Here is an 18777-nt window from a genome sequence, read left to right as displayed (position 1 = left end):
TGTCCTTACTCTAAGATTCTGGCAAGTTCTGTGACATGGATGAATTCCATTAGGTAGAGTTTTCAGTAGTCCCTTGGATAGACAGCAATGTCTAAACACTTTGAATAAAAAAAAATGTTCATTATAAGTTGCTTAAAATACCATCACTACTACTTGGGAATGTTAATCATGCCTTTCTCAAAGAAAGTTTGAAGAACAGAATCACTAAATACCCATGACCAGTGATCATTATTTTACATTTATTGTCAGTAATTTGTTGTATATTATTCTGTCAGTAGTATAAAATCATCACTAGTATTTACTGTACATCTATAGTACATAACATACTGTACTAAACCAGGCATAGGCTCTGCCTCTCTTTTAAAAAAGCTTAGATCTGGGAATAAACCCACAAATGCTGACAGCAACTCATATGTTCTAACCACCAGATACCACTTTTCCTCAGAACAACAAACCACACACATAGCATTCAAAATACCCTTTATTTTGGCCAAGGTTATGGTTATATACTGTGCTAAGTTATAATTGTATTGGTATCCCTTAAAGCCTCAAACTATTTTGACATTTTGGTGACAATATCTTTTTAAAAAATGGACAGAACACAGGATTTCTGTTTTGTAAAAGCAAGTGAATAAATAATCATCATCAAATCCATATATTGGAAATTAAGAGACAAACTAAGGATATCTCAATGAGAAAATTCACATGAGAATGGCAGGAAAAAATGCCTGTGGTTTACTGACTCAAGCTCAGTCACTAAGAACCTGTATACTCATATGGATAAGGTTTCATAATCATAGATTCAGAGTCATTACTCATCTTACTCTTCTCTTTGCTTCCTCACAAAGATATACCAGCCTTGAGTGTGAGAAATTGACTAAAAACTGCCTCAGGCAGATAAAAATATGGCAATCGTCCTCGCAATGAAGACAAATTGCCATGTTCATTAATCAAGCTACCAGTGGGAAACACTAGATCATGATGAACTAAAAACACAGGTGTAGGAAATTGTTAATTACTCAAAGTATTCAAATTAAGACTACAATCTTATAACTATCTTACACAAATATTTATTAAATGAACACAGATATAAAATACGAATCAAATAACAAGACTGTAACATGTTTAGATAACAAATGGAAAAATGAATATGACTAAAAGTCTCAAAACACCACATCCTTATACTGGATGCAGGATAGATCCTTTACAAAATACAAGGGTAAATACCAAAGAGAAATGATACATAAGTCCATGTAAAACCTTGTTTATGAATGTTCATAGCAGTATAATTCATAATAGCCAAAAAGTAAAATAAGCCAATGTCTACCAACTGATGAATATATAAACAAAATGTGTTATATTCATATAATAGAATATTATTTGGCCATAAAAGGAAATGAAGTGCTTGACCGACGCTATAACATAGATGAACGCTGAAAACACTGCACTAATAAGAGGCGACACGCAAAAGGCCACATAGTATAGGATTCCATTATATGAAATCTACAGACATATCTATAGAGACAGAAAGCACATTAGTGGTTACCTATGGGTGGGACAGGGTGGTGCACAACTGGAAAGTGACTGCTAATAAATACAGTTTCCTTTTCATGTTATAAAATTTATTGCAGTGTGGTTACACAACTCTGTGAATATACTAAAAACAGTTAAACTGTAGAAAAGGAAAAGAGTCGTGATTCTACCACATACATGAGATACCTAGAGTAGTCAAATTCATACAGACAGGAAGTACACTGGTTACCAGCGGCTGGGGAGAGAGAAGAAAGGAGAGTTACCGCATAACAGATACAGAGTTTCAATTTGGGAAAATGAAATACTCCGAGATGGATGATAGTGATAGTTGTACAGAAATGTGAATGTACTTAATTCTACTGAAACTCTACACTTACAAAGATTAAAATGCTAAATTTTATGGTATGTATATGTTACCACAATTGAAAAGTTCAGTTGCGCTGTATACTTTAAGTGAATAAATTGTATGGTATGTAAATTATATCTCAATAAAGCTGTTAAATAAAAATAAATAAGGTAGGGGTGTGTGTGTGTGTGTGTGTGTGTATAAAAGAAAGAATAGTAAGCGTGCCACCACAGTGGGTAAACTCCTTATCTATAATCATAAAAGTTGAGTGGCTCTGCTAATAGACTCTGGTTAGCCTCAAATAAGATGGCCAGATGTGCCAAGGTCAGGGTGCTAGCCTTGACACTCTCACTATCCCCACAAGCCCTGTCTGAGTGACTTTATCCACTCCTGTGGCTTCAGCATTCATGTGCTCATGATTCCCAAATGTACATCTTCATATGGAAACCGACCTCTGCTCTTAAACTGCTGCCCCATTATTCCTCAGTGCTCAATGGGCAGATGCTCCCAGGTTCCTGAAAACTTCTCAGACATCATATGCTCAGAAGGCCATAAAATGGAGAGGTAAGAACAGGGGCTTGAAGTCAGAGAGACCTGGGACCTACCACTTACTAGTTGGGCAGTCTTAGAGAAGTAACTAAACCTTTCTGATTCTCTAATTTCCTACTTTTAAAAGGAGATTCCTTCCAACTACCTCACAGGATTATTCAGAGGAGTAAACCAGATAAATGCATATAAAATACTCAGAGGTTGAAAAACCAAGCATATAGAAATTACTAAACACATGTTCACTGTCTCCCCCTTTGAACTTGCTCTACTTCTTTATTCTCAAATTCAGTTAAAAATGTCACCATTTTCCAAATCTATAAACCTTGTTATTACTGATCCCTATTTGGCCTTCTGCATTATTCTAGAAATTCTATCCATCCACCTCAGAAATGCCTTTTTACTAGAATTTCTACCCCCATTTATTTTTGACACTTCTTTAATTTAGGCTTCTATTATGTCTTACTTAAACTCTGACACAATTTATCTCTCCATCATCAGTCCATCACCCATGCTAACGTAAAATTGTCCTCCAAAAAATGAAACTTATCTCCTACTTTAAAATTTCTGTTACCTTTGAAATCCAAAAGCCTTAGCTTGGTATTCGGCAAAGAACTCTTTAAACACTAACTCAGTTTCCTTTGTAGTCACATCTACTCACATTCCCATGCTCTACGTTTTTTACTTTGTGAACTTCTCACCATTCCCTAACTGCACTCCTGACACTCACATTGTTCCCTGTGTAGAATACCCCTAATTCCTTTCCTTAACTTGGGGGACTTTTATTAATCCAAACCTAGTTCAAATGACATGCTGTCAGAGATGATTTGTGTTATTTATCTTTTACATATCCACCTCCTCACCATGTTGTAAACTATGAGAACACGGATGATGGGCTACGTTCATTCTGTATCACCCTTGTTTGCTAGTGATGAAAGAAAAAGGGGGGAGTCAGCACTAAAGATCCATATCCAGTTACATTAAGAAATTTTTGCTCTAAGGTAAATGCCAGAGACACCTACTATTTGGTATAAATCACACCATAAAGTTTCAGCCAGTGAAATAAATTATTAATCATAATATTTAAAACCAAAACCAAATCCTTTCTGTTTTGTTATTATTGTTGTTTGCTTTTTGCTTCTTAAGACTTTACCAGAAAACCAAGGAACTATTCACTTTTAAAGGCCTGAGGAGTAAAAAAATGATCTAGTTGCGACACACATCAAAAAATATTTCTTGGATGACAAAGCAAGTTTTAGAATGGTTAACTGAGAATTCTACTGGTTTTTAGGCTAGGCCCTAACATTAGAATCTCTGATTTTGGAAACTGAGATTAATAGCAAACTCTAACACTGAGAGACAGGTACAAGTTTATGGCATCATGCCCCTAAGTGAACCACCAGATTACTTACCTACGAAGAAATAAATTCTATCCTAGGTTAGAGGTGGCTCAGCACTCAAGATTATTAGGCATAGTCCAGAAAAACTACTCTGTGGTTGATGTCACCATTAACTACCATTGACCACACTGGACTGGCTCCTTTGTTTCTCAACAAAAAATGTTGTATCTCAATAACCTAGTATCTCAACAAAGAATGTCTTCTGGTTATCTCAGGGTTTGGTAATAAAAGGCTCAACAACTCAAATTTCCAGAAATTTAGCATGAAAAAAGATACTGGAAACCAGAACATTGGATAACGGCTAAAAAATCTTTTTTAGGAAATGGACTAGGATATTTCAGATAAATAAATAAATTGGCTAAGAAATTTTATTACTTAGGATATTGGGCTCTCTTATATATTTATTTCTCAACTTAATGACTTGGTGAATATAAGTTAAATAACTTTGTTTTGGCTAAAAAAAGTCAAGCTAGCCAGTTATTTGTTAAGGAAAGTCTTCGCACATAGAGCACATATTTTTTTCATTTTATTTGTCAGATTGCTCAGAAATTGCAAAACCACATGGAAAGAGTGAAATCTGATCATTTAAGCATGAGACAAAAAGAACAAGAAAATTTTACTTTCAAGAATAGCTTCACTGGAACCTTTGGTACAAATTCAATGAGGGAAGTAAACTAAAAATAAAAGTAAGATTTTTTTTAAATCAATTATACCTAATAATTAGCTTGAATTTTTATGTTAGTTGGATTTACTTAAGTATGAGGCAAAAATAATTATTCACTCTGTTAACATTGGAGGTCATTTTACTTAGCACATAAACTAAAACTCCAGGTGAAAATAATTTTAAAAACATAAAGTACCAAAATGAAATAAGCAGCAGAAAAAGTTATCAGTAATAGTGACTGCAAAAATTTAAATCATTTCAAAGTAAAATTGCTAAATAATAAAAGCACCATGAATGAATTCACTAGAGATAATTTTTTTCTCCCCCCCCCCCCAGTAGGCTCCAAGCCCAGCGCAGAGCCTAACACGGGGCCTGAACTTACTACCCTGTGATCAAGTCCTGAGCTGAGACCAAGAGCCAGATGTTCAACTGACTGAACTACCCAGGCGCCCCCACTAGAGATCATTTCTAAAGCGTCATTTACATTCTAAAATTTAGAAGACGATTATATTTTATGCAATGGGCTAAAAAAGCAATACACAGTTTTGATCTCAAAAGCACTTGATAATAGGATCCAAAAAAATTACTGTGTAATCTGAGAGGTAGGAACGTAGTTTTCAGGTAATTTACCAAAACAAAACTGTTTAAACAAAAAATGATCTTAACCAAAAGTGCTAGCATACCTCAGCAAAAACACCTTAAAATAATTGTCCACCATACATAGGTTATCCCAGACATTTCAATGCTAGTAAAGTAATAGGAAAAAGAATGATAAAAAAAATACGTCTCAATATATGCCAATTTAATACAACTCACTATTCAACTTTGATACTCTAAAATACTAAATATAAAATCTCTTAATGTGGGAAGTATATTTAAATCCAGAGTCAAAATCATATTTTTTGTAATACTGGTTATTAACTCTAAAGACTTAAATAAAAATAGGTGTTACCAGTGGTATGTGGCTAAAAATTTAATAGCTACCACTTCTGAAACACTAGGACCCACAACCATCACCACCTTTTGATTTGTAATATTTCTAAGGTATTAATAGCCCCACCATGGTTAATTTGAAGATATCAATACAATGTCACTACATGGTAATTAAGACTAGATACACATTAATAAATAGGCTTCTGCAAGCTGGCTCCCATACATCACTGAGAATTAACTTGCATTGAGCTCTTACTACTTGACAAGCACTCTGCTATAGACTTAACATAGCCCATTTCATTTAATCCTCCCAATAACCTACAAAGGATATACTACTTCATCTTACAAATGAGGAAACTGAGCCTCTGAGAGATAAAGTAATTTGCCCAAGGTCACATTACTAATAAGGGGCAGAGCCAGAATTTAAAAATATTTTTAATTGTTTTAATTATCATTCTTCATTCCAACCCATTGTTATTAATGGGTCTGATTTTTAAATGAATTAACTCATCCATTTGCCTACTTATTTGTAGTACTACAGTAATTAGTAATATTTTTTGATAAGAAAAATGAGATCATGACCTGAGCCTATATTTTTTATTGATATTTATTGTAGTACTATTATTGATGACATACAAAGAGTTTGGAAACAGGTCTTCATGTCCCCAAAGACTGATCTTCTTTCCTGTAAAATATTCTGCTTCTAAAATAAGGGATGCTGATTTTAAATATCAGATAAATAATCAGTAATAAACTAGAGTTCAGTACAAAAATCAACATACTTTATCATCTTTAAAATTAACTGTAAAGTCTGCAATAAAAACAGAGTTCAATCACAAGTATAAAATATGTGACAGATAATTTCCTTTTATTAAAAACATTTTCAAAATCCTGATGGAAAAATTACAGAAGTCAGGAACAAATGGAAGTGTACATACACACACAGAGCTCTTGGGTGGGAAGTCTACATATTGTAAAAAAAAAAAAAAAAAAAAAATGCAATGGTTCTTCCACTGACTAAGCAGTTAGTAAATGAGAAGCCAAAATTAAGTACTCCCAGAATTTAAGAACACATTTAGAAAATATCACTTAGACAAAACTGGCTATCTTAAGAAATGATTTTAGGGGTGCCTGGCTGGCTTACTCGGTAGAGTATGCAACTTTTTTTTTTTTTTTAAAGATTTTATTTATTTGACAGAGACAGCCAGCGAGAGAGGGAACACAAGCAGGGGGAGTGGGAGAGGAAGAAGCAGGCTCCTAGTGGAGGAGCCTGATGTGGGGCTCGATTCCAGAAGGCTGGGATCACGCCCTGAGCGGAAGGCAGGCGCTTAACGACTGCGCCACCCAGGCGCCCCAGAGTATGCAACTCTTGATCTCGTGGTTGTGAGTTCAAGTCTTACTTAGAAATAAAATCTTAAAAAAGAAAGAGAAAGAGAAAGAGAAAAGGAGAAAGAAAGAAAGAAAGAAAGAAAGAAAGAAAGAAAGAAAGAAAGAAAGAAAGAAAGAAAAAGAAAGAAAATAAATAAATAAATAAATAAATAAATAAATAAATGGGGCATCCAGTGGCTCAGTCTCGTCTGACTTGATTTCAGCTACAGTCATGATCTCCAGGTCATGAGATTGAGCCCCACCTCGGACTCCATGCTCAACAGGGAGTCTGCTTGAGATTTTTCTCTCTCCCTTCCCACCTGCTATTTTGCTGTCTCAAATAAATAAATCTTGAAAAAAATTATTTATAAATGTACAGTTAAGATTGAAACATTTAAGTCCACTCCAAGAAGATTCCAGGATATCCTCATGAACAGATGGCTTTATTTTTACGTTATACTATTTTTTTAAGGATTTTGTTTATTTATTTGAGAGAGAGAGAGAGATAGCGAGGATGAACGGGGGAGGGGCAGAGAGAGAGGGACAAGCAGACTCCCTGCTGAGCCAGGGCTCAATCTCAGGATCCTGAGATCATGATCTGAGCCAAAGTCAGACGCTTAACCGACTGAGTCATCCAGGTGCCCCTAAAAATTGGGGTCCCACTATTAGTTTCGCAAAGCACTTGACACATACTATCTCATTTAATCCTTGTTACAACTCCATAGCATCTATATGACAGCTCTATTTTCTTTTGTTAAGCTTTTAATTTTTATTCCAGTATAGTTAACATGCAATGTTATATTAGTTTCAGCTGTAAAATACAGTGATTCAACAATTCTATACATTACTCAGTGCTTATCATGATTAAGTATACTCTTTAATCCCCATCACCTATTTCACCCATTCCCCCACCCCCACCCCCACCTCCCCTTTGGTAATCACCAGTTTGTTCTCAATAGTTAAGAGTCTGTTTCTTGGTTTGTCTCTCTCTCCTTTTTTCCCCCTTTCCTCGTTTGTTTTGTTTCTTAAATTCCACATATGAGTGAAATCATATGGTATTTGTCTTTCTCTGAATTATTTTACTTAGCATTATACTGTCTAGCTCCATCCATGTTGCTGCACATGCAAGATTTCATTCTCTTTATGGCTGAGTAATATTCCATTGGATATATATACCACATTTTCTTCATCCATTCATCTGCTGAAGGACACTTGGGGACAGCTCTTTTTTTTATAAAGAAAACAGAATTAGGTTATGTCTACTTCACAGCTAAAAGGAAGAAGAGCCAAATTTAACCTTGATCTAACTCCAACATAAGGACTAAGCAGTATATTATATAACTATCATCGACCTGTTTGGTACCCGAAAATAAAATTAGAAATTTTAATTACTTAATTAAAATTAAAATCCTTACTTTGTTACTAAGGATTATGACCTGTTTTAATGGTCTTCCTTATATTTTTTCTGAAAAAATTTATACAGTGATTTTTTTGCTTTTATAATTGGAGAAAAGTTTGATTTTGCAGGGGAAAAATCTTATTGCTTACAGAAATAGAAAAATCTGTGAAATAAGAGAAATTCCAGGAAACATTTTTAAATATAGAGACACTCAGAATATTTTAAACATATGCTGAAGTCATGTAGAAAAGAATAATTTGGTACATATTAATATATAATATGCAAATTTTAATACTGCAGATATAAATAGCTAATATTAATAGCAAATATTAATAGCTAATATCCTAGCAAGGTTAAAATATTTTATTTATTTATTTTTCAGAGAGAGAAAGAGAGAGTGAGCACACAGCAGGGAAAGAGGCAGGCAGAGGGAGAAGCAGGCTTCCCGCTGAGCAAGGAGCCAGATGCAGAACTCTATCCCATGACCCTGGGATCATGCCCTGAGCCAAAAGCAGACGCTTAACTGACTGAGAGACCCAGGCATCCCTGAAATGCAGTGATTCTTATGAGAAATGGCAGAAAGGAACATATTTCTCTGTACTTTGCAGACATCTCTTTTAATTTATAATGAAGAGTTAAAAAGAAGGCCCAATTATAGAGATCTGAGGCACTATATAAGTTCTTATACTAACTAATCCTTACCACTATTTATTAGATGCACATCTTATGAACTTACAGTACTTTTATTTTTTCTAATTTGGTTAATGATTTCCTAGAATAAATGAGGAAGCTACTAGTTACTTAATAAAATAATGTGCTATATTCCCAGAACTAGTGTCTTAGGAACACAATAAACAGTTGATGAATTTAGGTATGAGGTCCTTTCCAATAGGATTTTTTAATGAAAAACTGGTTAAAAATTGAATAAGCATATTGAAAGAAAACTATCTAGAAAAAAATAGTCTTCTAATTCCCAAGTGAGGGGTCTTTAAAAACATAATTAACACTGGGGAGAGAATATTATTACTATGACATTATAAATAATGTCAGCTTAACCAGACATAAACTATAATCAGAAAGAGAGAACTACATGGGGTATATTTAATTTCCTTTCCTTTTCTTTCTTTCTTTCTTTCTTTCTTTCTTTCTTTCTTTCTTTCTTTCTTTCTTTCTTTCTTTCAAGCTTTCATTTCTATCCCTACCTACTGACAGAGGAAGAAAAATAATTTAGGAATGAAACTGCCTCCTAGTAATTTAGAGTTTACATTCCATGCATGTTTACACATTTTTTCTAAGTTTCACATAGTAAGTGGCAACTAGTAGGCCCTATGATATTTTGTTGATTTGATATGCTATGATGGGCTTATGGTTACTCCTCTCTTCCTGGGTGTTTCAATTTATTTCCACTACTGCAAACATGTTGACTCAGTGCTTAGACATGGGCCCAAAGAAGCTGGAATTACTTTTAGCCATAAAAGGTACAAGTTATATTTTTTATATTGTATCATTTGACCTATATAATATCTGATCTACATCAGATAAAGGAATATATATTGCACAACTGGAGGGTTGAACATGAATAGTGAAGCCTTTGAGCTTCTCCCTCTTAAATTGGTTAGGGACCCTGAGCATGATATATTACACTGCTTTAAGCATGAGGGTAATTATGGTCAGCAATGGCACAAGAAACCTGCTTATGCTCAGGAACATACACATGCTCAGAACAAGTGTAGGTGCACAGAATTTAAGACTAAAACATTTCTACATACTTACATTTGTTAATTATAACACTCAACAATCAGGTATCCTCTTTCTCCTCATTTTAAAAAAAAAATCTATCAATATAAGTTCATTTTCTTAACAGAAACAAGATCTAATATATATTGAACAAATGCTAAGTATTCCTTCTCTTGTGGGGAAGGAGAAATGCAGACTTCTCAAACTCAATACACGGGAAACAAATAATCAAATCAAAAAATGGGCAGAAGATATGAACAGACACTTTTCCAATGAAGACATACAAATGGCTAACAGACACATGAAAAAATGTTCAAAATCATTAGCCATCAGGGAAATTCAAATCAAAACCACATTGAGATACCACCTTACGCCAGTTGGAATGGCAAAAATTGACAAGGCAAGGCAAGAAACAACAAATGTTGGAGAGTATGTGGAGAGAGGGGATCCCTCTTACACCGTTGGTGGGAATGCAACTTGGTATAGCCACTATGGAAAACAGTGTGGAGGTCCCGCAATAAAGTTAAAAATAGAGCTACCCTGTGATCCAGCAATTGCACTACTGGGTATTTACCCCAAAGATACAGATGTAGTGAAGAGAAGGGCCATATGCACCCCAATGTTCATAGCAGCATTGTCCACAATAGCTAAATTGTGGAAGGAGCCGAGATGCCCTTCAACAGATGACTGGATTAAGAAGATGTGGTCCATATATACAATGGTCCATATATACTCAGCCATCAGAAAGAACGATTACCCAACATTTGCAGCAACATGGACGGGACTGGAGGAGATTATGCTAAGTGAAATAAGTCAAGCAGAGAGAGACAATTATCATATGGTTTCACTCATTTGTGGAACATAAGAAATAGCAGGAAGATCGGTAGGAGAAGGAAGGGAAGAATGACGGGGGGGGGTAAACAGAAGAGGGAAGGAACCATTAGAGACTATGGACTCTGGGAAACAAACTGAGGGCTTCAGAGGGGAGAGGGGTGGGGGACTGGGATAGACCGGTGATGGGCATTAAGAAGGGCACATATTGCATGGTGCACTGGGTGTTATACGCAAATAATGAATCATGGAACATTACATCAAAAACTAAGGATATACTGTATGGTGACTAACGTAACATAATAAAAATTATTATTTAAAAAAAAAAAAAGAAATGCAGAAAGGTTCATACCTGCAGGAGGTTAGAAAAGCACGGACCTGGACTCTCTGCTGAATACAAGCTATTGCCCAAAGAGAAAAGATCTCCAGATAACAATGAGCTCCAATCTTTGTATTAAATAGCACATTTCAGTTTTAAGAGCTTGAATCTTCATTGGTGAAGCGCTTAGGGGATATCACAGTATTTGTTTAATAAAAATTACTGATCTGACTGGAAAAAATACTGTGTACTGTTCTTTAATTATTGGACTTGAAATCACTTTTAATAGCACCTTAAACTGTTTATGCTTCCACATGTATGATTATTCTATGATTATAAGCGATAAAGAATATTAGGAAATATATTAGGAATATAATAAATACAGAATATTTTGTATCTCCTTAAGTAAACCATAAATGTATAAAAAGTAAGGGACACAATCTTTGAGCACATCACACATACTAGGCAGTCAACAGCTTGGCAAATTTACTAGAAACTGAAAGTTAACTACGAAAGCCCTAAATCTTTACGCACACACACACACACACACAACCCCACCCTAAACCCCCAACACCCTATAGCTTTCTTTTATCAAATGCACACATATTAACTATTGAAAGGCACTGATCCTAAGAATTTATTTCAAACTCTTAATTTCCTTTAACACTCCTTTACATCATCCTGTCATCACCTGACAAGGAAGCACACATCCAAGGAAATCCAACAACCTGGTCTTCCAAAAATTTCAACAGAATGTTAACACAGGTACATCAAAAATATTTTACTCTTGGTAATTATTTATAACCCAAGGGTAAGAAGTAAATGGATAAATTTAATAGTATTAAAACTTACTGAGCAAAAGAAAATCTAGGGAGGACAAGATTTACGAGGAATACTGAATTACTAGCACACATATACTTTTCAGTGATATGTCACTCTTTCGCATTCTTCATTTTAAAAGAAACAAAACTATACTCCAACAACAAAACTCTTCAACAACTCCCTCATAATTTTCTAAAGAGTTTAAATTTTCGTGATGTGGTCAACCTTACAGTAAAGATAAGCTAAAGTATTCTAATAGCAAGAGCTTGTCCAAAAATGACCTCAACTGAATGGAGATATTATCAGAGTTTCAGTGCTGAGGTTTCCAAAAACAACAAACAAACAAACATGGGTCGTAACACATAACTGAAATAGTTCAGCAGATAAGGTCAATCATTTCCAAGGCAATCACATAAAACTTTAAGAGTTCTTTTTTTGGATTTAATAATGCTAGCATCAATATAAAACATTTTTAAATTTTAAACAAGTCCTAAATGAGGTTTAAAAAAAACAGATGATTCTTTTGTCTGAAATGAATCAAGCACCAGCTTCTATATTGTCATCTGAACAAACTCAAGATTTGCATCTCTTGCTTCCATATTCAAATTGTGTATTTTTATGACATAAGCAAATCAAATTCCAACCAATTAAAAGCTATCAATACAATTCTGTTCTAAATAGTTCTAACAATGTTTGTTAGTTCTTATGAAAAGGTAATAATACAAATTCTGTTTAATTCTCAACTTTCTCATGAAGAAATTGATTATTTTTCCTCTAAATCTCATTTAACTTGCAAAAGTGTATCAGTGGAGATAAATAAGGGTTAAAAAACAAAGCAAAACAAACCCTTTTACACAGGCTCCAAAGTAGAATTCAAGAGTATAGCATATGATATAAAAATTCCTTATATTTAACCAAATCTATTCTTACTATTATTTACTACCATTCATTGAAAGAGGATTTCTGAAGTAGTGTTTATCACTCGTTAAAAATTATACAAATTAAATAAATTTGTTTTATAATGAGCAAACAGAATGGTTTATCTTATTGAAAACACAAATAATTAAAATTCCAATAGTAATTGAAATTGAGCCATCCCTTTTTTCTCCCCTTATTCATCACAATATACCTTCTCTTACTGGCTCATTGGTTGATTCTCCTTTTAGACTCAGCATCCTGGAGAAGCCACTGGAAAGAGTAGAGAAAATGCCACGGATGAAATATCCCTGCTGCTCAGACTCCTCTGACCTCCCTGAAGTTGACCACGGTCTAACAAATCTGATATTGCAGCGGGGTTCTGGCTCTGAAATAGATCTGGTGAATGGAACCCGAAGTGACCGGGTGTTGACCAAGTTCAGCTTCTCTGTTGATGTTCCATGGACCTCGTTAGCAGAGGAAGAAGCATTACTGCCAACCATCTTTGGCAGGACCTTTTGTTGCGGTTCATCCAAGTCTTCTTTATTAGTCTCCAAGCTCTCCCTTTTGCCCCCTTTCCACCTAAAGCTGGGATGTGTTTGCCACCGATAAGCACCCAGTGGCTTTCCTAGATTGGAAACTGCATGTTCATTTTTCTTCTTCTTGCTTCTCACTGGACCACGCCATGGATAGCTCTTTAAGCTTGTTCCTATCTCCGAATTTGCATATGCAGGTTCTGACAAAGATCTTCGATAGCTTGGAGGACAAGGTGATGTCTGTCTCTTAAAGATGCTCATCTTCCACGACTCCATTTTTTAACAACTTCTCTAAAACTTTAAGTTTCCTCTACTCTGCAGTCTTTGCAGTCGAACCACACTTGTCCGTGCAGTCCAAAATATTCAACTGCTTAAGCAGCTTTCTTTGTGTGGCTTTGAACCACAGCAGATGTTGCTGCTTAAGAGCTGGTGTCATGTTATTACCCCATTTTCCCAGATCTCCGAAATTTCAGCAGCACCCAAAAATCTCTTGCCTGAAGCAAATATCTTCAGAGTGCAGCAAAAGTAAAGATTTCCAGAAGATCATCTTTCTTCCTGCTGTAGGTTACATTTCTGTACTAAGTTTTCAGGAAATGATTTTAAAGAAAATAAGAAGTGAAATAAAAGCGACAAAAAACCCACAAACACCTTTATGGACCAATAGCAGTTAAGTGTTCACCATGCAAATGATAGTAGGTTAAAAACAGATTGTGAAAGTACTCAAGCTGACATGCACACTTTACGGAAGAAGAAAGAAAACTTGCCTAAAAGCCTGCCCTTTAAGTGACAACTCTTCAGAATAGTTTTTAAAGTCTATATTTCAGAAATTTAATTTCAAGAGAATCACTGCTATTTATACCACAACTTCTTTCAAAACTAATGCTGTTTTTCAACCAATAGGTAAAGTCATATACTGTTTTGTTCAAGGAGGCACTACAAGGAGGAGGAAAAATGAGCAAAAGAATGCCAAAATTTAAAGCCATTTTAAAAAATAAAATATACTAGGGAGAATTTTAAAAGCATAAATGGACAGAAAAGAGAACAGGGACAGAAGATATTTGCTATGAACTACAGCAAAGGAAAAGCAAAGTCTTGAGGCAATATCTTGTGGGAACCGGAACACAGGAACATACATATTTAGATGATTTCTAGAAGGGGAAAGTTTGCTTTATAAATCTAGTTGGGATAAGTTGTCTGGAAATATATTCCCTATCTGTTTAAACAAAGAAATTCCTTTACTCTTCTTTGTGCTGCTTACAACTTTAAAAAAAGAGCTGACTATTCAAAATTTTGTTAAAGCAAGTACCTTATAGTGAACCAAGATTATGAATGCCAAGTTTTTGGCTGGTTAATTTTTTTTTCAAATGTCTGCTCATAAACTCCTGAAAACAGGGGTTTCAAATGGAAAGCCTGACAGACTTTAGGCCACCAATAAAAGAGATATAACGTGGTAATCAAATCACTCTGCAAGTTGTAGAAAAAATAATTTTATCTGGAAAACTAAAAACCTATTCATGTAGTTGCAGAACGTGTCCAATGAAAAACTGTTCTCACACTAAGTCCTGCTACTGCAGAAATAGGAAATTTAGTACCTTATCTATTCTTTTAAACATATTAAAATATTCTAGTTATTTCCATTATCATAAGACAATAATCCCATTTTTGTTTGTTTATATAGGCTTGAAATTTATATGTCTGTATTAAAGAAATGTTGAAGTACTTGGCTTTCCCAAAAACATATCAAAGTAGAGTGTCTTACAAATGTAAAATTTTCTCGTTATAAAAAAAAAGCAAAAACAAAAAGAAAACCTCAAAACAAACAAAAAAAACCTCAGAAATCTGACTTTGCACAGAGAGAAACAATAAACATTGAGCTCTAATCTCTATTAATGGCATATCACACCATCTACAAAATTTAATCTGTGATGAAAATAAACCTAAAGGTAACATGTTAAACTGTAAAGCTTAAAAAATAAACCATAGGAGAACATATTTGCAAACTGAGGGAAGACAAAGATTTCTTAGAACATAAAAAAGCAGTAACTGTGATAGGAAAACATGAATAAATATAAATGCACAAAAATCAAAAGCTTCTGTTAGTACAAGACATATTAAGAAAATCAGTAAGCAAGTCATAAAATGGGAGAAAATATTCGCAATACAAACATCTCACAATCTGACGACAATATATAAAGAACTACAGCTAATGAGTAAAAAAAGAAACCAAATATTTAAAATAGTCAAAAAAATAGTCAAAAAGAGTTGAACAAACCCTTCACAAAGAAAGCTATATAAATGGTCAATAAGCATATGAAAAAGCACTCAACCTCATTAGTAATTAGAGAAATACAAATTAAAGCTATAATGAGATATCATACCCAATAGCATGGCTAACATTTAAAGGGCTCAGAACACAGGTGTTGGTGAAGATGTGGAGCAACAAGAAAACTCATAACTGGTAATAGGAACATAAAATGGTTCAATTACTATGAGGCAAATTTGACATTTTCTTTATAAAGGTAAACCTACATCTACCCTATGACCCTGTAGTTCCACTCACAGGCATTTACTCAAGAGAAATGAAAATATACATACTTGTATTTCAATGTTCACAGCAGCTTTATTTAGAAAGCCACAAACTGGAAACAACCCAAATGCCCATCACAGTAGAATGGATAAACAAACTGTGGTATTTTCATACAATGATGTACTTACTACTCGGCCAGAAAAAGAATGAACTATTAACAACAACAACAAAAAACAATGTAGATGAAGATCCCAGATATTATGATACCAAAAGGAACTGGACACAAAAGAGTACATACTGTAAGATTCCATTTCTATAGAGTTATAAAACAGGATAAATTAATCTATAATGGAAAAAAAGTTGAAAAAGCAGTGGTCAGTGGTGGAGGATACTATTAACAGGAAAGGAGCACCAGGAAGCTTTTTGGGGTGATGAAAACTTTCTAAGTCTTGATAGAGATAGGAATATGGGTTTATAAAATTATAAAAACCCATCCAAGTATTCACTTAAGATTTATGCATTTTGGGGGGCACCTGGTGGCTCAGTTGGTTAAGCATCTGACTCTTGATTTTGGCTCAGGTCATGATCTCAGGGTTGTGAGATCGAGCCCACATCGGGCTCCATACTCAGTATGGAGTCCGCTTGAAATTCTCTCCCTCCCTCTGCCTCTGCCCCTCCTCCCACTTGTACACATGCAGGCTCTGTCTCCCCCTTAAAATAAATTATTTTTTAAAAAAGATTTATGCATTTTTCCATAATTAAATTTTACCTTAAAAATTGTAAGCAATACTGAACTTTTAGTTAATAGGTTTGCTTAGCCAGTGTTACAGGTTACTGATTCTGAAACTACTTTCTGTGTAGTTTAGGCTTGAAGAAAGGCGTAAACACATCGAAGAGAATAAATGGATGGATGGATGAATGAATATATAAATATATACTAATATTAGAACTAACACCATGTGCCCCCCAATATGTTGAACTGTGAAGGATACATACTTGTGTATTATTCTGCAAAACTACACAACCTAAATCTAATCTAACCATAAGAAATATCAGATAACCTCAAATTAAAATTCTACAAAATAATTGTCCTTGCTTCAAAAATGTCAAGGTCAAGAAAAGCTATGAAACTGTTGTAATTCGAAGGGGACTAAAAAGAGACTATTAAAAGCAATGCATGATTTTGGATTAGATCCTGAACTGAGAAAAAAAATAGCTATAAAGGATATTATTGGGACAACTGACAAAACTAGAACATGGATTATGGATTAGATAACAGAATCATCTCAACATTAAATTTCCTGATTTTGATAAATTTTCCTAAGATTACAAAAGAGAATGTTCTTATTCTTAGGACATTCACACAGAACTAATTAGGGACATAGGGGTATGATGTTTCCAACTTATTCTCAAATGATTCAAGAAAAAACTACGCATAGGAAAGTAGATAAAATATGATAAAGCAAATGGGGCAAAATGTACACAATTACTGAATGTAGGTAAAGGGTATATGGGAGTTTCTTGCATTCCAGCAAATTTTCTATAGGTTTGAAATTACATCAAAATAAAATATTATACAAGTAAAATTTTTAACTCTGCAATTATTTTGTTTGGGTCTATAATACAGATAGAGAGCATTTCAGAGTATCTTTTGACTAATATAAAGAATTATCTAGTTCCATAGGTTTTATGGGAGAGGGAGGTTAATCAAGATCATCCCCTATTAAAATACCTCAATGGAAAATTAAATTAAGACTATAATTTTGAGGGGGCGCCTGCGTGGCTCAGTTTAATATTAAGCGTCTGCTTTCAGCTCAGGTCGTGATCCTGGGGTCCTGGGATCAAGCCCCGCACAGTGTTGGGCTCCCTGCTCAGCTGGGAGTCTGCTTCTCCCTCTCCCTCTGCCCCTCCCCACCCCGATTAGTATGCTCTTTCTTCCTCCCCCCCCCCACATCTCTCTCTCTCTTGCAAATAAAATTTTTTTGAAAAAACAGACTATAAGTTTGAGAAAAGTTGCACAGTGGGAGAATTTGAGCCCTGTAACCAACATTGCGAAGTTCAGAGACTAATGTTAAAACAAGAAAAATCTTTTATACACTAAATAGGTAAGGCAAAAATAATTATAGTTTCTAAACTCATCAACTCAATTCTTTTGAGGAAGTACCACAGATCTTCTTACCATAAACGTCTTTATTTAAGGAATATGGAACTGGAAAATACTAAATAACACAGAAAAAGATTCAAGAGAAACCAGAAAGCAAAAGAATAATAGACCAAGGAAGTGACAGTCTCTAAGAATAGCTAAAGGAGAAGACTCGTCTCTCTCATAGCTGCTAAAGTTTGAGTCAAGTGCTTCAATTATCTCATCGCTATGAAAGACTGAGATCATTTATGTTATTTCTCCAAGTTTTATCTTTTATCTGAATTTAAGACAATAACTTGCCACTCTACGTTTTCTGAATTTCTCAAACTATATATAATGAATTCATGAATTTTTAAGAAAGTATTCACAGGATTTACAGTTTCTTGAAATTAGAAACAATGACAGCAGTACCACTGAATTATCACATTCACTCTAAATCCTACTATAAATATTGGCTGCAGATTGAAGTGTCAGTACACGAACATTTCTACCTCAAGTTTCAATCAACTACTTTAAAAATTTTCACAATAATAATATGTAATATTTAAAGCACAGCTTCAGGAATCACTCTGGTTGCTAAGTCAAAAGAAACAGGTGAATTATCTAAATGAATATGCAAGTACTTACATCTGCATAGAATAATATTTCAAATTGTAATTGAGCACCTACCATGTATCAGGCACTGTATTAGGATTGTAGGAACAAAAAGAGCACTGGGTGCTATATGCAACTGATGAATCATTGAACACTACATCTGA

At 34.5% G+C, this 18777-nt stretch overlaps 1 protein-coding gene across 5 annotated transcripts in view; it reads right to left on the bottom strand.

The window, feature by feature from the left end:
- The window catches only part of RASAL2 (RAS protein activator like 2), a 341072-nt gene that overhangs the window by 215182 nt on the left and 107113 nt on the right, over nt 1–18777 (bottom strand). For 2 of the 5 annotated variants that reach the window (XM_008696743.2, XM_008696750.2), the window contains exon 1: nt 13028–13951. The exons of 2 other annotated variants lie outside the window; for them this stretch is intronic. In XM_008696743.2, the coding sequence (XP_008694965.1) occupies nt 13028–13625 (598 nt within the window). In that variant the 5' untranslated portion in view covers nt 13626–13951. Of the gene's footprint in view, nt 1–13027; nt 13964–18777 lie in introns of those variants that run through there. One more of the 5 variants, XM_040636247.1, reaches the window with a different exon arrangement.

The sequence above is a fragment of the Ursus maritimus genome, unplaced genomic scaffold (genome assembly GCF_017311325.1).
Source record: "Ursus maritimus isolate PB19 unplaced genomic scaffold, ASM1731132v1 scaffold_2, whole genome shotgun sequence".
NCBI lineage: Eukaryota > Metazoa > Chordata > Mammalia > Carnivora > Ursidae > Ursus > Ursus maritimus.
The sequence above is the reverse complement of the archived record's forward strand: the minus strand, read 5'-3'. Positions and strand labels throughout refer to the sequence as shown.